Genomic DNA, 21,442 nt, shown 5'->3' with positions numbered 1-21,442 from the left:
GGGAAAAAAAAAAGTGTTGCCTTGTGAATGAACTGCTGAGTATTCGTTTCTTGTCCTTTGCAAGAGATGAAACAGATATAAAACCCAAAATGCTGAGAAGAGGCAGTTTTTCTGTCTTCGTCTTTCTTCAAGAAATACCCAAATCTTACTTTTATGAGGAGTGGGGAATAGGAGAACAGGAATTACCGCTGCTAACAGCCAATGAGCACTGATGTGAGAGGTAAGTAGCTTAGCTTAAATGAGGGGAAATGTTATATTTTGTCTGATATGCAATGTTATGAAAATAGTCCATATTTCTCTAGGTTCTAGGTCCAAGGCTGACACAGCAGATAGGGCTGAGACTGTGTCTGCTCAAAGCTGTCTGAACTAATCCTACAGTAATAATCAAAATAAGCCCAGGGAGCAGGGAAAGGAGATTTACCACTGACCCACAGAAGGCCTGCTTTCTGAGATACGAACGAAGGCAGCACAACTTCATTTTGTAGAGTCATAGAATCATTAAGGTTGGGAAAGACCTCCAAGATCATTCAGTCCAACCATCAGCCCACCCCCTCCATGCCCACATACCACATCCCTCAGTGCCACATCTCCACAGTTCTTGAACACCTCCAGGGACAGTGACTGCGCCACCTCCCTGGGCAGCCTGTGCCACTGCATCACCGCTCTTTGGAGGAGGATGTAGGGCAGTTGTGGTAGGACAAAATAGGAGTACTTTGCACACTGAGATGGAAGAGACTGGAGAAAAAGTGTATGTAGGGTAATTGAAGCTGCAGTGGTTCTGCTGATGTACAGTGTCTACAAGAAGCATTGTACAAGCATGAAATTGCATTGAGACCAGTTCCCTGTTGATTCTGTTGTTGTGCTCTTTTGCCACTAGGTGACTCTCAGTTATTGCATCTATTTTATAAAAAAGAGAAGGAGAAAGGAGAAGGGGAAGGGAGAATGGAAAAAGAAAGGGAAGGAGAGGGAAGGGGAAAGGGAAGGGGAAGGGGAGAGAAGGAAAGGGGATGGGAAAGAGGGAGGGGAGGGGAGAGAAGGGAAGGGGAAAGGGAAAAAGGGAGGGAAAGGAAGGGAAGCGAAGGGAAGGGAAGGGAAGGGAAGGGAAGGGAAGGGAAGGGAAGGGAAGGGAAGGGAAAGGAAGGGAAGGGAAGAGGAAGAGGAAGGAGAATGGGGAGGGGAAGGGGAAGGGGAAGGGGAAGGGGAAGGGGAAGAGAAAGGCGGAGGAGAGGGGAGGGAAAGGGATGGGAAAGGAGGAGAGGAGGGGAGGAAAGGGAAGAGGAAGGGAAAGGGGAAGGGATTCACCTCCTGCCTGTGATGCAGAGCTGCAGCTCAGGGTGTCAGCTCTGCACCAACCACAAAGAGCTCCGTGTCTAACCTGGAGGGAGAAGTATCCAATTTTGGGATGTGACTCACTGACCTAGTTTAGATCACTCTACGAGGCAGTACAGGATGAGGGCAGTTCTCTATATTCTGATTGCTTTAAGAACAGTGCACAGCCAGTGGATGTTTCAAGGCTTGATGCGGCTGGTAATATGGGGATATCTGGTACCACCTGAGTTGTGCTGAAGTCCCTGAGATGTCTGTATGGACAAGCAGATATTACAGAGCATCTGTGGGAGGCACATGCCCTTCTGGAACGGCAGTCAGGATATTCTATGAGATCTTCAGTGACACAAAGGAAAAATACTTGGGATCCTCTACTGAGCTCATGCTTTCTCATAGAATCATCATAGAATCGTTTGAGTCAGAAGGGATCCTTAAGGGTCATCTAGTCCAATTCCCCTGCAGTAAATAGGAACATCTAGATCAGGTGCTTAGAGCCTGGTCCAGGTCTCCTTATCATTTGATCTTGATGACATAAGCTCTGAATTAGTCAGTAGTCAGTTTTAACAGGAAAAAAACCAGCAGCTACAGCATCAGCCCATTGGTCTCTCAAGTAGTTTTTCAAAGTGTGCTTGGTTTACAGTTTTATTGCTGTGCCATGGTAACCCTAAGAACACTTTCTCTTATTTATTAGGAGCATTACCGTAACAGGGAGTATTATCTCTTCCAACGAGCACAGCTTTGTGTCTGGCTGATCTTCTGCATCACTTTCAGTTATGAGGGAAGAGAAGAATTCAACTTCCAGCCAATGATGTTGTTATTGTTATCATCCTGCAGACATTTATTGGCAGCCCTGCCCATCTCCACAGCTGAGATGACTGGGTCTCTGGAAACCTGTGAGGGGCTGTTGGGTGTGACACAGGACACACAGGAGACCCTCGCCACCTGCAGTGGCACCTGGAGGCTGATCTGGGCCTCACAGAATTACTTTCCATGTAATTCTTAGTCTGGCGCAGGCTGCCTAGGGGGGTGGTGGAGTCAGCATCCCTGGGGGTGTGCAGGAACTGTGGAGATGTGGCACTGAGGGATGTGGTGAGTGGGCACGGTGGGCTGATGGTTGGACAGGTGATCTTGGAGAACTTTCCCAACCTTAATGATTCTGCTCTTCTCTGATTCTCTGATTCTTTGTTCCTGTTGCAACTATTTTGAAGCCATGAGCCACTGAGGTCACACAAATCAAAACAGAACACAATTTTTGAATAACAATATTTAATATTTACATATATCAGTGAAACCAGTGATTACAGAGGTGTTCCCATTAGTATACAGACACAACACCAAGCATCCCTGGGGCAGGACAGCTGGGAACAAACAGGTGGCAGCAGTACATTTACCTTTCTGTGGAATGCTACATACAGGTGGATATCTTCCCTTGTAGTGGTGCTGGTGCAGCCCAAACTAGCTCTCTTGTTGAGATAAGAGACAGGGAGACAAAACTTCAAGGATGAGGGCAGGGCTGATGTTTAAGGGCCATGAAGTTCTCATTGATTCTCTCTCCCAATCTGACTACATGCTGAGCATCCTTCTGGCTGCCTCCTTGACTTCCTTCTCAGTTGAATCAACTGATGTCTTTTTTGTTTTATGGCAGTATTGCCCAGGCTCTGCTGCTCACAGTGCACATCAGATTTTAGGCCACCTGGCAAGTTTGGATGCACCTATGTCACATTGGCAAACCTCAACGAGCCTTAAACTCACTTTACAACAGATGTTTTAAGCTTCATAGGCCAGGCTCCTTGCTTTCAAGGGTGAAGTTATGCTTCAAGGAAGTGTCTGTGTGCTCCTCTTCTTAGCACAACTGACATTTCCTTCACCAGCTTTTGCAATGGGTTTGTGTGCTGCAGTAGAGGATGGCATATAAGGCCATGTGGGTGTGCACAGGAGGCTTTCTCTCATGCTTCAATGCAGAAATATGAACACTTGACTGAGAAAACGTAAGTGCCTCTTTTTGGAAAATGGATTCCAACAGTTTCAGATATATTTAGGTTTTCATAGCTCTCTACTTGCATTCAGGATGGATAACAATGTTCTTACAGTTTGCCTGACTCAAGGAAGTCAGAGGCATGCCCAAGAATTAGCCTTTGAGGAAGAGAGCGACGCGATGGGGATTCTGAAACTTGCCAGTCATGGGCTTTGGCATGAAGGGCTTGACTGTGACTGATGATGGAGAATTACGCAGATCCTCCTTGGGATTACTGTTCCTGTAACACTAAGACTTATGCAATTTGCTGCCTTTCAGATTGTATCTCTGATTTGTTACTGAGCTGTGTGTAATTACTCGCCTTATTGATTTAATGTTTTTCTTCACCAGTTAATTGCTCGTGCATGTGATCTATTCTAGAACAGCCCTACAAAGCTGTGTGAAATTTAGTGAGGCTTCTACACAGTCTTGTGAGGGCAAAATTGATGCTGAGATTCTCCTTTGCACTTAGTTAAACTCTTGCTCCAAATCTATGGTCTACATTGAGCAAAATGCTCTTCCAGGGCTACTGCATGTATCAGATGCTCCTGAAGAACTGGGCTTTGGTGACAGAAAGATAGCAAACAAGAAAGGGATTTGGATCCAGAGTGGCTGAACGATGCTGAAGTCTGTGTGCTTCATTTGACTCTGCAGTGCTGCGGGTGCATCTCAACATATTCTCTGTAGATCCTAAAGTAAAACTGGGATCCTGGGTAGCAAGGTAAGAGGAACATACATGTGAGCTCAAGGTAAGTCTGGGGGAGGCAGGAAGCTATTTACATCCAGGCAGAGTTATTTACATCCTGTTTTGCGCAGCTGATAAATGCACACATTGTCAGTGATTCGGTTTCCCATGAACACAAGAGGGCAAATGGTGAGCTTCTATGTGGGGACCTCAGGTTATACATAAACATGGCGGACCAGACCAGACAGATTTGTGTTTTTGGCACTACCTGAGTTTCAGCAGGAGTATTTGGAGAGATGAAAATCCAGAGTCTCAGATGTCAATGACGTATCCATTTTCAACCCTGATTTCTTCATTTAAAAGATCAATTTTACCCCCCTGACACTGCTGAACATTTGCTGGTTTCTTTGTTCCCCCCCCCCCATAAATACAGCACAATGCATTATTTTTGTAACATATGACTTTGCAGCTCAAGGCATGTCTTGGTACCTCCTGCATATGGTTCACATTCCTGAAATGTTTGTCTGAAAAGCAATGAATGACAGACAGTTAATTATTATTCCAGAGGGAAATCAGACTTACTGCAAGCATCTCGTGCAATGAAAGTAAGATTGGAAAGAAAGCAGTAATGATAAATGAAATTGGAAAGAAGTTTTCTACAGGTTTGTAAAATGACATTTTTACTACCAATAAAAAAATTCCCCTATTTCTTATCTTTCCCATTTGCACATTTTTGGAGGGCCATTACGCTTCATCCAAAAGACTTCGTGATCAGGAGCACAAAAGTGCAACTGAATATGCAGCTGAGTATGGGAAGTATCAAACTTCTCAGCTATTATGAAGTATCTGAGAGCTGAATTATCCCAGTCTACACTGAGATGGAGACTAATAATGTGCAAATGCATCTGAACTGCCTCTTCTTTCTAGAGGCATTCAGTCAGGCGTTGTGCATCTCTCTCTGATTATGTACCATTACTATTAAAGAAGTGGTAAGAATGTAAAGCTCTCTGTTATCTTACTGCATACCAACCTTTCTTCTCCTCATACATGTGCCACACACAAAGCCAATGAGTCCATTGGTGACTTGAATTAAGCAAAGAATTGCTTCAATCACACCAATGGCCAGGAGAATAGAGAAAAGGACAATGTTCCAAAGGATGATGTTTTCAGGTTCTTTGCAAACGCTCCATGTTGTCTGGTTAAACAAATAATTGTATCTGTTACAAAGAAGAACAGTTGGCAGTGCATTAGAAAACAAGGATTTGAGAATGCTTTCACCTGTATGCCATCATAGAACAGCTTTGCATTTTCTGGCTTTATATTTCTTGAATTTGTTTGCAGGGTGTGAAACGGGAGTCTCAAATTATACTTCAACTGTTAAATCTGGTGATTCTCTTTAAGATTCCCTTTGCAGAGGTACAATTAATGACTCTGCCCATGCCTTTCTGCATGCTCACAGCAGTGCTTAAAACCTAAGGGGAAAGGTATCTAATGGCTTTAAAATATTTCTCCATATTCTCCTTTTCTGCTGAGGTATCTCAGCCCATCCATCATCTCTAGGTCTGGCTTGAAGAGTGTGGTTGCCAAGTTTGCCCTTAAAGGATCAAAGAAGATTTTTGCTTTACTTTTCAGAAGTAGGCAGAGAAGACTCAATTCATGTTGATTTAACAGATTAGTATAGCATAATTATCAAATACTTCCTCTTGACTCTGATGACAGTCACAGCTCATCGCTCAGCAGCCTTTTGAAGGCATGGTGCGACATGCACAAGGGGTTGCTGACAAGCACTATGGCAGCAACATAGACACCTTGCCTATAGGTAAGCTCTTGGCCAAAGGGATGAGCAGCTGGAACATGCTGGCTCAGAGGAACATGAGTTTGGGTGTAGACAGTGCCGACCATCTGTTCACTTAAAATAAGTTTTCTTTGAAAAGAACAGTGAAATCAGAGAACATAAGCTGAAAGGAGCCTATAAATCATACTCACTCTAGTGTGTTGTTTCTGAAAGGATAGAGGTATTCTCCGTCACCCGTGTCACACAGAGGGCCCCCAATCAGCCCCATTGAGGAGAGGACTACACAGTACACTGCTCCCGCAAACCCCAGCAGAGCCAGAAGCACTGACAGCAGCATCTGAAAGGGAAAAGACCTTCAGTATCACACACACACAGGCACTGAATATCATGGAAAGCTTATACTGAATGGGAAGGGAGCTATCTGTTTCCTACTATATGATAAAAGTCATAGGGTGGTATCTGTGGAATAAAAGATAGTTGACTTCTAACTAGTTCAGCAATCTTAGATATTAAAGGGTTTCAGATTGTATGTGTTTTACTTCTAAAAGTAGGTAAGACGAGAGATTTAATCATTCTTAGTTTTATTGTTATAAATCTGATGAGTTTACTTTCCAAAAGTTACAAATGAAACTGTGACATGATGTGGTCTATTTCATATGCCTTGTTATTCCAAGTGATTCTCCCAGAGCAACTATCTCAGCCCTTGAACCAATTGAAGGAAGCAATTTCTCAACCAGGTATGAAAGCAGTGAAATATGCATTAGTAATTTTTACCAATTGATGAGAAACGTAACAGAGTCTTTCTTATTGGTGCTTTCCTTCATTTTGCAACAGTTTGAATTGTGGTAACCACCGCTCATGTTGAAAATTCTGCTTCATGTGGCAATGAATCAGTGGTGGCCTCAAATGAACAGGCTGCCCAGGGAGTGGTGGTGCCCCATACCTGGAGGTGCTCAAGGCCAGGTTAGATGGGTCCCTGGGCAGCAGGAGCTGGTGGGGGGCAGCCAGCCCAGAGCAGGTTCCCTGGGTGTTCCATTTACCTCCATGATCTTTTTGACTTAAGTCAAAAACTGGCATAAATTGAGACTTAACACTTCTCAATGGTTTTAATCATTAACTACATAAAAATATATCTTATTTCAATTGTATCTTTCAGATCTTATGTCAACCAGTAGTACATCAGGATTTCCAAACAATTTCCAAACAATAAGACATTATGGATTTTCAGATTTTAGGTTTGTATCTTAGCAGAAGGAATTTTAACAAATGCAAATCATGTTTTCAAAATACATTTTGTTTATAATATACTTCTTATTTTCTCTATCAGCTGTCACATTCCTTTGGAGGCAGAATACATCTTTTAGACAGCATTCTCATACATGGGGGTTTGGGGAAGTTCAGTGTGGAGCCAGGAGTTGGACTCATGTCCACGGACTCAGTGATCCTTGTGGGTCCCTTCCAGCTTGGGATATTCTGCGTTTCTTTACCTCCACAGAACTGTTCCCTTTGTTCAGGGGCAGTTTTCCACTAATGTATGAGATGTGTTGCTGTCTGTAAATTGGAATAAAACTCTCAGGCAGGTGCTACTAGCATTGCATCTGGGACAGGCAACCCACTAGTCCAGTTAAGAAGGTTTAACAAGGCTTGTGGTTGTTCACAGCTCTGCCAAGAAGGAGAGAAGAAATGCTGTGGCCTAAGGGGCAGGGCGCAAGTGAGCCTGAGAAAGCACATGGAAAATGCTCCCATACATGACTTGGGTTTGAAGCCAGGCACCTCAGGCCTCAATTTCCCCATAGCCAGTAAATCCCAGTGACAACTACCAGTCCAAAATGAAGGTCCCAGTGTCAGCTGCTCTGCAGAGGTCTGTACTGCAGAGCCAGATAGAAATATCCGCTGTCCACCTTGGAGATTTGTGACACAATCTTGAAAACTCTTCCCTATCCAGACATGTTTGAGCTGGTGGACACAGTTTCCAACTTGTCAGAGGATGACATTACTGCTTTTTGTACATTCCTGCCTGTTGTCAGTGTGTGAATTGACTCATTTTGTGTGTTCTTTGCCTCTATAGCAATCCCTGGATTGCAAGTTGCTGGGGTATCCTGGGAAACTTATTTCATCATACTGATTCACAATTCTGTCTGATTTTTGCCAAGCTGGACACTCTTGTCTTTATCTGCACGTTGGCTGAGTTGTGTCTTAGTGGAGCGTTAAGGTCAGCAAAATGTAGGTAGTCTGGTATTGTCCTGAATCAAAGCAGTGCCTGGGTGGTAGCTGATGCCTTGTCTCTCATAATAAGGTCACCAGCTGTGCTTCACATTGACGGTGAGTGACTGATACTGCGTCTGAAACTCCTACCTGAGCTGAAGCATTTCTCCCTTTCTGTTTTCTCATTTACTTCATCTGTGAGTTCTACATCCTGGTCAAGGGATTTCAATTATGATTATGATTACTTTTATCTCAGCACAACAGACCAATTGACAATGATGATAAAAAAAGACAAATGCTACTACTGTTTCACAGTGGTTAGTACTAGTAGTACTAGTAGTACCTGTTGGTGCTAGCTTTCGTGATTGTTCTTTGACACAGGATTTTCTCCCTTGAAATCTCTTGGCTGCATGCTTGGCTTCATCTCATGTTCTTCTTTTACTATGCCTATGTTCATATAGCCAAATGTCTCCTTGTCACTGAAGGGGACTCAGCTGCAGTTGTTGCTGCAGTGTAGCCATTGAACTTGCTCTTCTTGGCATTTACTAGACACAACTCCCCACTAATTCTATGGTTTGTATTATTCTACAGGCTTGTTGCATATTCCATGGAAATCCAATTTTATTATCTCATCATCTCAGCAGTTCAGCATTTACCCTTGTTATACTGTTATAACTTATCAGTTTTATTATACATATATAATTTCCTCATTTGGTTTTCAGTTGCACTACGAAGTCTAAGCTGGGATACTTGAGTTTGTAGACATGATTATTTTCTCATGGTGCTGGCCTGACCTCTACCTTTTGGAAATATTTTGCTACCATTTTTGCTGAATTGCTGACCGATTTTGCTTTCTTCTACTGCTTAAATGCTTTATTCTTCACACAGTTTGTCTGTGCTGAGCTAATGAAGTCTGGATAGGGAGCTAGGAGATATGGTTTAGTGGTTTTCTGTAGGTACGGTAAAGGGAGGATGGTTGGACTAGATGATCTTGTAGGTCCTTTCCAACCTTGTGATTCTATGATTCTAAGACTTTTAGCATTCATTCTTTGTGTATTTGCACCAGCCACTTTGGTGAAGTTTCTTCTGTCCCAGCTGGAACTGCTCTGTGTCTCTCCTTTTTGCCCTGTTTTTCTGTTTCTGCATTTGTTTGTTTGCTTTTGTTTGTTCTTTCAGGAATTAATAGCCTATCTGGCTATCTGGATTGGTTATACAAGTTAGTTGGTCTGGAAAGCTGTTAAAGCTATTCTTGTTCTACTAGTAACTGCTAAGGAAGGTGTACTGGGACACGCTGGAGTATGTTTGCTGAGGCTGTGACATCACGTGTTTTTCAGGGGGCTTTTTTTCCTTGCTGGCCAGTGCTGCTAATGCTTTCAGTGGTGTACATGCTAAGCTGCAGGCACTGAAGCTTTCTACATCTGTTACTTTCCAAAATCATTATTTCATAATGCAAGAACAAGAAGCCATCTAGATGTGTTGGCCAGCAACAATTTTAAATGGATTAATGAAAAAAATTACTCAACATGGCACATAATCACTATGAACTGGAGAAAACAAAAGATGAATAAAACGATGAGAAATATAGTAATTATTCTTACCGTTGTTGATACTTAGCATGGAAATACTGTGATGAAGTCTGGAGCTATTAAACTAGGAATTGCACAGATTATCCTAAGACAGAGTCTCAACCCCAAGGAAAATGGTGATGTTCTGATTGAGTAGTAATTCAAAGCATTATGGGTTCTCTAGCTATTTTTCTTTTTCTTTGAAAAGCAATACTGAGCACTGTGTCTAGATGACCATTTTACATCTAAGGTACCCAAGCAGAGACTATCCTTGGACCTCAGTGATGCCTGAGTAGGTCCAGTGAGAGTTATTTCTCTGCCAATGGGTAGAACATGGTGGACAAACCACCAAGACCTGTGGACCTCATTTCAGATCCTCCCAGAACTGCCACTATGCATGTATGAACCAGTCCCAGAGCTCCTCTGCTTTCCAGAGCCTGGTGACTCACACCCTTCCCAGCTTTGGTTACACAGCCCATATGGTCAGGGTGTCTGAGCAGCCTTGTGGGACTCTGTGCATTTCTTCCCACTATCCCCAAAGCAAATTTTTCCTAAGATTCTTTACCCTGAAGAAGCACATCACTGGTCTTCAGATCTCCCTACAAAAGTTGCCTCTTCTATTGAACCACAGCATATCTAAAGTTGGAAGACAACTGCAATGATCATTGAATCCAACTCCTATGTTTTCTGCTGCTTGGAAATCACTTCTCCTGGGGTGCTTTGCAGGGAATATGATTTTTAATGCCATTCATAGCAGCTTGTTTTTTGCCCGTGCCCCAGTCTCTTATCTATGTTGGGCTACATGCTGTTTATGCCATTGGATGGCTTGTACAGCTATGCTATTTTCCACTGTTAAGAGGTGGGCAATTTCCATGGTGCTGGAAGGCAGGTATTTCAATTGTGTTATCTCCTCATCAAGACTTTTCCCTGGTGTAGTTTGAGGAGCTTCATCACCTGACCATTGGCTTTCTTTTTGCAGATAGAGCAGAACACAAACCATTTTCTCGACGATGTTTGTTTTATGCTATAACAGCAAATTAGAATCATAGCATTGTAGAATATCCTGAGTTGGAAGGGACACATAAAGATTATCCAGTTCAAACAAGGAAGAGGAAGCACAGTTTGTCCATTAGCTATCAGTGCTGGGAAAGTATAGAAAGGATTCTTGGCCACCAAGGGGCATAGCTGGGACATCTCAGACATCAAAAGGAAGATGGTGGTGAGCAGAGGAGCACATGGAAGTCTGCAGGTGTGGGCTACTGGCAGCACTGTGATACCACCAGGGTCAATGTGCTGAGGGAGAAACACAGCCTGTCCTGGGACATTTGACTTTTGCTGTGTACTATTTATTGCTGGGAGGAAAGGAGACTCGCATCCCAGCTCTGCAGTTGGTCTGCTTGGCCATCATTAGCAAATCCTTGATGTGAACATGACGTTCAGTAAAATCAGTGTAATGGCTTGTCCTTCGGGATGTGCTCACTGATATCCTAATGAAGAATGGTTTGTTGTTGTTGTTTTGTTTGTTTTTGTATTATTCATAGTAAACTAAGTAAAACGATAAATCTTGAAGAGGTAAAGATCATTTCACGGATCAAACTAAACATTAATTGAGGAGTACAGAAGAAGTGCTTTCTTGCATGGAATCGTTCACTGTAGGCTGCTCTTGGGGAGGATACAAACTAAAAAAAACCCACATAATTCAATTTATTCCTGCTAATGATGATGGCCTCAGAGAAGTTTGTGCCCTGGGTGTGAAAGTTAATGGAGATGTCTGTATAACATGTTGCTTTATAATATTCTTAATTATCGAGAGAAAAAGTCTCTCTGGCCTTTGTCTGGATGACAGAGAGCCCAAATTGTATTTGCACCTCTCATGTACAAGCCCTTGGGCAAATGTATGCTATGGGTCAGAGTCTCCCATGGGGACCAGCCCTTGGGAAGCAGTGATGGTTCCTAAGTGCCAGCCATAGAAGCTCAGGCTTTTAGCAGGTGCTCTACCCCCCATACAGAGATAAGCAGGGATAAATCTGTGGGAAAGCAAATTGCCATGGAAGAGTTTAGAGGAAAGTGGACCATCACTTCAAGTTGGAGGAAGCTGGAGATATGCGTTACTTTCTGCAGGGTGAGCTGAAGTATCTTTGCTTCCCCTACCCTCAGTGCTGTGGCTAAATGCCCCAGTACCTGCCCGGACTGAGTACAATTCCCCTCATATCAGTGTCTGCAATATCATTACATTCTTGTTAGCTAAATGAGCTCTTAGCCTCAGCCTAGAGACGCTGCAAATCAGGCTCTTCTTCTGCATTTCCCTGACTTGGCTGCTGATGGTGGTGTGATGGTTTGTTATTTTACTTTTCCACCTGCTGAGCAGCCATTTCAGAGCTATTGTGCAAACCCCATAGCACCGTTTCAACACATCTACTTACCCCACACCTGTTAGCGCAACATCCTGCTCCGCCTGCTCCCAGCATCATGAACGCTGGCAAAATAACCTGCGAGAAAAGCACAAGTTGAATTGGCACACAGTCCTTCTGCTTGGGTGGCTTTTAAAGTCTAGGAGTTGAAGCTTCACATTCCTCAAATGCAAACTACCTTCTGGCTCTTCTCTGTGAGTTACAGCAGTTGAGATGCCTGTGCTTGTTGGAAGTAACTAAAGAAGAAGAGTGACATTACAGTTGTCTGGCATGCTTCTAGCACAGCAGTTCTGTCTGCTGAAGCTATCTGAAGCTATACTGCTTATTTTTAGAAGGAGATTATTTGGTTTCATTCTGATAGAATACAATTTCTGCTCTTGAAAGGTTTCCTCCTGCTCCACTATTAGGGTTTGCTGCTGGAGCAGTGGAGGTAGGAGGCCAAGTATTTTGCCTTTTGCTGGTCTCGAACTTGAATCTCCATCCTCCACCTCCCATTTAAGTGCTAGAAAGGCTTCACTGTTCAGTCAGTCTTTCTCCCTGGCCCAAGCTGGGACTGCTCCAATGGATGGGCCTGGTGGAGTATCTGTAGGAAGCAGGTTGTGGTCAGGTCATTGGGGTTTAGATAAAGCCATCCACATCTTGCAGAAGGTATAGTGATGATTTGTGCCTTGCCCTCCTTTCTCTCTCTCAGTCAAATGTTTTATCCAGTGGGGTACTGCTGATCTGGAATGGTCATTCTGAATTTTCATGAAAAAAAGTATAATAAAGATAAACATGTTATCTTGAGAGAGTAAAACTTTCCATGAGCCAAAACAGAACCTTTCCCTCTTAACTTTCACATTAGTAGAATCTAAAGAGATTTCTGTATCCCTGCGGCAAGATTTCTTGTATAGGATCACAGACTTGTGGAATCATTAAGGTTGGAAAAGACCTCCAAGATCACCTTGTCCAAGCATCAACCCATCCTCACCATGCCCACGCACCACGTTCCTCAGTGCCACATGTACACAACTTCTGAACACCTCCAGAGATGGTGACTGCACCACCTCACCAGGCAGCCTGTGCCACTGCCTCGCCACTCTTTCTGACAAGGAATTTCCTGATATCCAACCTGACCCTCCCCTCAAACAACTTTAGTTACGGTAGTTGAAATCCTCTGTGCATCCTGGTCTAAATTAAAATTGGGAAATCAGTTTTAAGTTTCCTGAAACACATCTTGCTTTTGTTCTTCATGCTACGCTTCCAGAAAACCTTCACAATGGACTTGACTCAGCAGGGAACTCCCAGTTCACACCAGCTTTCCCATGGTAACGAACAGGTGGATCTGGGCAGATACAGTGCAGTCAGCAACCATCTGTATCTCAGGACGTAATGCCACTTACACAGGTGCTCTGGAGATAGGAAAGGCTGCATTTAGTTTGGTAGCTTGAGAGCAAGAAAGCTTTTCATCAGTCCAGCTGTGCAGCCAAAGCGCTCCTGCTGCTTTTTATCTGCCCACCACTGTTATTACATGAATTTCACAGGGCTGTGTAAGAAAACAGTATCTCACAAAGTAGGAAATGGTCCCTGTAAGGTTAATGAAAGGAGGAGGGGGAAAAAAAATTTAAAAAGGAAAAGATATAAAATCAGCAAGATGGGATGTTGTCCCATATAGGAGATGAAGAGCTGAATGTCCATGGTGAATGAAGTCCAGGGAATTGATGCGTATAGTGTGAATATCCATTTAAGACTGTGCAGGACAGTGTTACAAAACCTCCTTAGACTTGTAGCCCCCAAACATTTCCTGATGAATTTACCCCTAGTTGCATTTTGTACTCCCCTCAGGGACAGCCTCCAGCATCTGCAGTGGTTGTTCAACCACAAGTGGAGTCTTACAAGGGTAGAGAAGTGAGACTAAAAGACCTCTTCCTGAAAACAGAAAACTCTTAAACACAAGTGGCCCCCAAGGCAGTCCCAGTACATTGCCATCTGGCTTTCAGGGGGATCTAGCACTTCTATCCATTGAATGAGAGCTCCTTTTCCTTCAGAGCTGACTCTTCATCAGAGGTTTCTCATCTAAGCTGTAAGCACTACACTGGCTTCCCATCAGGAAGGATGTTACTTTGGCACATGGAGAGAATCTTAATTTCTTTATAACCTAACCTTTGGAATTAAGTAAATGGAGAGGTTTTCATGTCATGTGAATTCTGATTAGAGAAGCAACAGGAGGAGAAGGCAAGGGTGGGAGTGGCTGCTCAGCTGAGGATTGTGCTGATGACCTGGGTATCCATCAGTGGGTTGAGTTCCAGTTGGAGGCAAGTATATTTTCATGGGGGAGATCTGTGCAGCCCAGTATGTCTTATTGTGGAGTTAGGATACTGCCCAGGCTCCGTTCATGGTGTTTTCTTGCCCTCTGCATTACTTCCCTGTATGGCCCAGGAGCCAGATGCCATTTTTCCACGCTTCCAGCACCTAGAAGATGGAGCCAATGAGTGTTTTCTTTCCCACTCCACCTGTGGGCATTTCTCATACTCTCTTCTGGAAAACATGTACACTCAGTGGCAGTCTTTGTGGATTGATAATTACTCCTACTGCTGGTGTCTGTGTTTTGAAGGCCAATGCAAATGCTTCTTCCCCTCTCTCTTTGCTGTTCTCATCTTTAAAGTATGCAGTGCTGGCCACAGGAAAGCCTCTGTGGCAGCCTTAAAAGAAAGCACGTTTTGAATGAGCTTGTGATGCTTTCATGCTTGACATTTGCCTTTCCTTTCATTGAATGCCAGTGACTCCTGGGCTTGCAGTGATACCAGTTTTCCACCAGTCTCTCATGTAGTTCTTCCTTTAAGCTTCCTTCCATGCACTTATTTCTTACATTCAAGCTCAGTGTGAGTAATATGCCCAAGTGGCAGCTAGAAGACGAAGCAGGTAAGCTGCTGATGGGGAGCAGTTTATTGAATGATCTTATACCACATTTCTGCAGGGGGAAATATAAGTCTGAGCCACATCCATTGTAGTTTTCTATAGACTTAAGTGGTAGCTGCATCATGGCCTGACTAAATAAGATTTACTTCTTTGTAATTTAATTATTTCTAAGCATTTGGTTTTCTGATGTGCAGGTAGCCTTCTCTGCACCAATTTACCATCTGTCCAGGCTGCATAACAGCCACTGCTTGTCATAAGCATGCCACTTGCTCAGCTTTTTGTCTGCACATGAGTGGATAACTGAAAGAACATGCACAGAATAGGCTTCTAATGAACTGGAAATATCAGTATTCCCAAATAGGTTCCCTTCTGGTTATGGATATTCAGATTTTTTCTGAGTCATGGAATGGAGAACTGGTCACAGAACACCACACACAAACCAGACCAAATCCAAGAGGAGCCAAGTATGGAGGAGCATAGGAGGCATTTGGGGTTCAAGTCCTTTTCAGCTCCACATTTACACAATGGTGGCTGGGTCTATAATGAACACCTACCAAAACACATTTCAGTTTTGTCCTTAGTATTTTTAGATAGGTTCAGTGAGAATAAAATCAGTGAGAGGAATAAGGAAGTATTCAAGGTGAAAGCTCACCACCTCTGACTGAGCTTAAGACCTCATCTATGCTTTGACTGCAAAGGCATGATCACCTACATCACTGTTCTTCCCAGTGGAAAGGCAGTCTTAATCATGACCTGGAGAAGCTGATGTTTATTTCAGGAATTCACTGTATTTCAGGAACTGGGGACTTTTTTGAGTCTCAAATGTACTTTCTCAGCTCTGTACCTTACCTTTCCAGCTAACATACTCAGATGTTTCTGAAAAGGAGTTGCCATGACTTTTGTTACATTAACAGAAGTTCTACAAAACATAAACAGAAGAAACACTTCTCTTACCAGTATTCCAGCTCCCAGAATGCCTTGGAAAAACCACACCAGATCAGTTATCTCACTGAGCTGCAGAACTTGTCCATTGGGGAAATACAGGAGGATGTTGGAGACGATAGCACATGCAGCCAGTGGGAACAGGGTGATCCCAATGCACCTCGAACACTTTCCTGTGCACATGGTGGCTCTGCTGAGGAAAGATATAGTAAGGTTTGAGTTACTGCTGCACTGGAGGTACAGGATTTCAGCAGTTCTCCTTCTCAGTGAAAGAAGAATCAGATGTGAAACAATAAATGTTCTAGTTAAGAATGACGTGCATAATCTTGTAATTCAACTCTCCAGAGCCTTTATTTAAAATGGAATTATTCCAAACTGGATTGTTTAAATTGGATTTATTTAAAATTGCCAGGAATAAACAGATGTTGGTATGAAATGAATGGAGAGTTACATTTCAGTTGTAAATGGGCGATTGCCTGACCATTGGGAACGTCAAGAACACCACTATTGCCACACAAATGGATGCCCTACCTGGTAGATTTTCTGGTGGGGCTTAGGCCTTGTGTAGAAGATGAGATGGTGTAGTACCTGATGACCTGGTCTAGTACCAGACCTGAAGGTTGGTGGTCCTGCTACAGGCAGAGGGTTTAAACTTGATGATTCTTGGAGTCCCTTCCAACCCAAGCCATTCTATGTTCCTATGGGTGCACTTCAGTCAAAACTACAATGACAGCAAGATGTGGGCAAACTTTCATGGCTGTTTCTGTGACACACTAAATCTACAGATAAGGGTAGATAAGACTACAGGTTATGGGGTTGTTTGGCACCCATGATAAAGTATCCAGTAAAACCGTAAGCACATCTAGTTCTGTGGCTGTAAGGGTAGATCAAAGAGCCATCCCACCTCATTTTCAGAGATCTGCTTTAATGTGTAAAACTGAAGCTTAACATTTTACAGCGGTCAACACTTTTTTTTAAACTCAAAGAATCACCTTTTGCAATCAAAGAATCATCATAGATGAGGCTTTGCTTGGAAGAGATCCCTGCAGGTCTCCAGCCCAACCTCCTGCTGAAACCAGGGCTGCCACCAACACTAGGTGTCTGCATTGGCACTAGCTTTGTGTGGCTCAGCCTTGAAAAGTCTCAAGCGTGGAGCTACGACCACTACTTCTGATGACTTGTTGCAGGACTGCCACATCATCTGAGTGAACACATCTTTCCTCATGTCTTATATGAACCTCACAAGCTATTAACACTGCTGTTGCTTCTTATTTTATCACTCTGTCACCCTTGTTACTCCCTCCAGTAGTGGAGTAGGTTGCTATTAGATTCCCCTTCACCAAACTAAACAATTCCAGTTCCTATACACCCAAGCTGTGACCTATAGCCAAAGAGAAGGCTGATCAGTACAAAACTGGATCCGTATACATTTCTCCAAATAATATTGGGAGATTCAGACTTCTGAAATGGACATAACTGAACTTTCACGTTGCTGTTAACTTTATGGAACAAACTGGTCACAACTTCTTCATGATCAGGAATTGTATAGCCTGGAGATGAGGATGCTGTGACCTTTCAGTATTTAAAAGGGACTTATAAGAAAGATGGAGAAAGGCTTTTCACAAGGGCTTGCACGGACAAGACAAGGGACAATAGTTTTAAATTGAATGAGGGTAGATTTAGACCTGATGTAAGGAGGAAATTTTTCATAACGAGAGTGATGAGGCACTGGATCAGATTGCCCAAGAAAGTTGGGCATCCCTGGAAGAGTTCAAGGCCAGGCTGGATGGGGCCCTGGGCAGCTTTATCTAGTGAGAGGTGTCCTTGCCTATGGCAGGCTATCAGAGGAGATGATCTTTGAAGTCCCATTCTATGGTTCTTATCATTGCTTCATGCCAGTTTAAGGCTTTCAAATGCATAAAAACGCAACACTTCCATCTGTAGGTTTCTGTCCTCAGAGAAAGTTGATGGCTAATGACAAGGAAGGCTTTGCTTTACCATGAGCATGCTATGAAATATAAAAGGAGGAAGGTGATCTGGATAACCACCATATTGGTACACTGTGTTATTCATGCACACATGCCCATGCACACAAGTATGCCTTCTTTTGTTATGTGCCAACAGTTTCTATAATAGCCAAGGTGGTAAACAATGAAACGCGCCTCAATTTAGTCAGGTGCATTGGCTAATCCTGCAAGTTCTGTGTCAAACGTTGATGTTGGGAAGGTGTTAAGCAGGCTGAGAGTACATAAATCAGTCTGGGTTGTGTTCCCAAGCAAAAGGCCCAAATGGGAGAGAGCAGGAACATATTTGAGAAAACCAGAGGCATACTGAACCCAGCTTAATTGACAGAATGCAGACAGTGAAGAAATGAGGTAAGGCATGAGGACAGACTTCTGATTTGGAGGGATGCAGGATATTGCTGCAAGGTCTTTGAGACTGCCAGAGACTTCTGAGTTTGAATTTCTACAGTAAAAAAAATTGGTCTCTATGACTATGAATTTAATAAGAGCATTCTGCTTATCTGCATTATCTTCTAAGTACTTCATAATCACATTATGTATTTTAATCCAGCTTTAAAATGAGTTATCCAGCATTAAACTATTTCAGAAAGGAACATTTAACAGATGTGTTTCTTGGTTTATGGTCATTACCTGTTCTTTATGTAATGCTCAAATTTGGGCAAGGCATTTTGCAAGCATCTGGATTAAAAAACCCATCTGGCTTCAAAAGACAATTATCTAACCAAACAGACAATGTGCAAAGGAAGAATGAAACAGGAAGGGGACGGAAAAAACACTGGATATTTTAACTGTCTTTCTCCAAATACTCAGTGCATTTTTATGCTTTTTCCTGCCCGCTTTCCCACTTTGTTCCCACATTTGCTTTTCCATACATTCTCCCAACCTCATTTGCTCCCTCACAGAGAGAAGCAAGCAAGCACAGGCACAGTCTTGCCTTCTCCCATTTATCTGGGACTTGTTGGGGAGCATCTTTCACACGTAGCCGCAGGGCCTGCTTCTCACCTGGTGCACAGGAGCACAACGTCGCTTCAGCTGGAAGAGTGCAGATTTGTTCTGGGAGGGTTCCAGCCCTGACCTATCTCAACAGCACTTCCTGCTGAAAGGAGAATTGCCACAATTACCAGATCTAATGACAGCCTCCACTGCTAGAATCAATGCAGCTGTTCTACCCGCTCACACCAGATGATATGGCTATGTTATTATGGCTTAGGAAAACACTCTGGATTGCCAGAAGCACTCAAAATGCTTTATTAATTCAGCAAACAAAAGCACTGTCTGTCTGCAGCTTTGTTAGGCAAGGCAGCAAGAGTGAGCTTCTAATTGTTAGCTAGGGTTTTAGAAGGTTTTTCTTCATAACACAAACGGAAGAAGGCAAACATCAGTGCTTACCAGAACCAAAAATGGCCTCCAGGCCCCAGAACTTCCCACAGCCGGTGTCCAGCTTCCCAGCTCCTCTTTCCTGGAGTGTGGCAGCCCAAGAGAGCACAGCAACGTTTTCAGGTGGTGACCTCTATTAAACAAATAGTGGTTCCTCTCCAGAGAGTGAGGAAATACCCCAACTTGTCGCTGGTTGGCCAGCGCAATGCTTGCGTGCCACCCCTATCCAATTGATTATTTGAAGGCAGTGTTCCAGTGGTCAATGCCTTGGTGCCCCAGGACACAAATTTGGGATTGGTGGAGCCCTCTGTGCTGCCACAACCATTTCAGCTGTGAGAATATGAAGAGGGGAGGAGAGGTGAGAAAGCACAAAGGGGAGCACACTCTGTGCTGCAGAAAATGTGGTCAAAGCACAAGACAATGGCGCAGTGATGTCCAGCAGTTGGTGCAGAGTTATCTTATACATAACAGGCTTTCATCGGTTAAAATTTGGCATTGGGTTTACTCCAAAACACAATGCTTTCAGCCCAAAGGGGGAGGTGGATTGATAGCTCTTGTGCAGATAAAACTCTTTCAGGGAGAAAACTGAGTTCTCATGAATATTCACATACTTCTGCCTCACCAGTTTTCTTCTGTTAGTAGCCCATGCTCATCTTTGGAAAACGTTTCACTTTTTGGTCATTTTGGGTGAAATCCATCTCACCACCTCACCATCTCCCATCTCACCATCTTAGATGTCTGTAAGGTATACATCATCCTAGGCCTACCTTTATTCCTGGAGAAGAACTCTTTCAAGGAAAAAAGAAAATCACTCAGACTATTTAAGAAACTACTGCAGGATTGTTCAAATGCTTATTCTGGGCTCCCCAGTTCAAAAAAGACAGGGATCTCCTAGAAGGGGTCCACAGAGAGCCACAAAGATGATGAAGGGCCTGGAGCATTTCCCATGTGAGGAAACGGATGAGGCCAGGCTCTTCTCAGTGGTGTGTAGCAATAGGACAAGGAACAGTGGCCTAAAACTTGAGCATAGGATGATACATACTAGCATGCAGAAGAACTTTTTTATGGTATGAATGATGGAGCTCTGGGACAGGTTTCCCACAGAGGTTATGAAGTCTCCTTCTATGGAGACATTAAAAAACCATCTGGATGCCCACCTGTGTGACCAATTGTAGGGAACCTGCTTTAGCAGCGGGTTGGACTTTTGAGGTCCCTTCCAACCTCTTCAGTTCTGTGATTCTGTGAAATACAGATGTTGGGGTCTTGCAGCCAGATGAACCTCATCCATGAAGACAGCCAGTGTGGCAGCGTGGCTGCAAAAGCATGGAGCAAAGCCTGGGACATCAGACCCAGGGCTGCATATTCAATACTACCAGCAGGAGGGGGTGCAGAAAAGGTTGACTTCATCCTGAGTCACTATTGAACATCTTGAGAAAGCCCATAGAGTGATCTCAAGCAAATAAAGTTGTTTATAGTATAAATTGCAAAAGAGGTGAAAACTGAGCTGAACTATTGAACCATGCCCCAAACTTCAGATACCATCAGTAGCCACAACATTTCACCATGTTTCACCTGGTTGCTTTAACCTCAAAGGATAGAAACAAAGAATTAATGGAAAAACTAAAATTTGCAAGTACGTCACAGATGGTGTTTGACAGGGCAAAAGCAAAAGGTCTAATGTCTCTTAAAGGCTTCAGTTTAGAACAACTTAAGGACCAGGTGGGTCAGCTGGGGAAGACTGCCAGCTTCTGTAATGAGTTAAGAAGCAAATAAGGAAACTTCATAATGATACTTAAGATGAACCTCCTCTTAAACCTCATATCCTGGTTGCCTGGAGTTTTGGTAAACTCTTATAATATCTGTAAGATGCTGTCTTTCCTATTCTCACCTAGCTAAAGATCTCATTTGGGGTCAGTATCTGTGGCTTGGATTCTATTTCCCTCTTATTTTGCCCAGTTCATAGACCTCTGGGATGGTGTGCAAGGTTCACCTCTGCACTTTCTCATCGAAACTGTGTTCTCTCTGTGTTCCTTTGCTGACCTTTGGAAACTTCTTCACTTTCCACAGCCTATCTTTATCTATGGCATCATTTAGTGTCTGGGTGGATTGATACCTGGACTAAACTGTGTCTCTTTAATCTCAGGTATCTCTCAGTGTCATTTGCCACGGGATATTTAACAGTTTTTCAAACAAGCATAAA

General features: G+C 43.3%; 1 protein-coding gene across 1 annotated transcript; it reads right to left on the bottom strand.

Moving 5' to 3' along the window:
* Positions 1-4,528: 4,528 nt before the first annotated feature.
* LOC140255930 (transmembrane 4 L6 family member 1-like) lies at positions 4,529-16,024 on the bottom strand. The gene is made up of 5 exons (XM_072343945.1): positions 15,854-16,024; positions 12,014-12,079; positions 6,012-6,157; positions 5,056-5,242; positions 4,529-4,549 (listed from the first exon to the last, which is right to left on the bottom strand). The coding sequence occupies exons 1-5, from the start codon at positions 16,022-16,024 to the stop codon at positions 4,529-4,531; spliced, it is 591 nt and encodes a 196-aa protein (XP_072200046.1).
* Positions 16,025-21,442: the final 5,418 nt, after the last annotated feature.

This window comes from Excalfactoria chinensis, chromosome 1 (genome assembly GCF_039878825.1).
Source record: "Excalfactoria chinensis isolate bCotChi1 chromosome 1, bCotChi1.hap2, whole genome shotgun sequence".
NCBI classification, from domain to species: Eukaryota; Metazoa; Chordata; class Aves; order Galliformes; family Phasianidae; genus Excalfactoria; species Excalfactoria chinensis.
The sequence above is the reverse complement of the archived record's forward strand: the minus strand, read 5'-3'. Positions and strand labels throughout refer to the sequence as shown.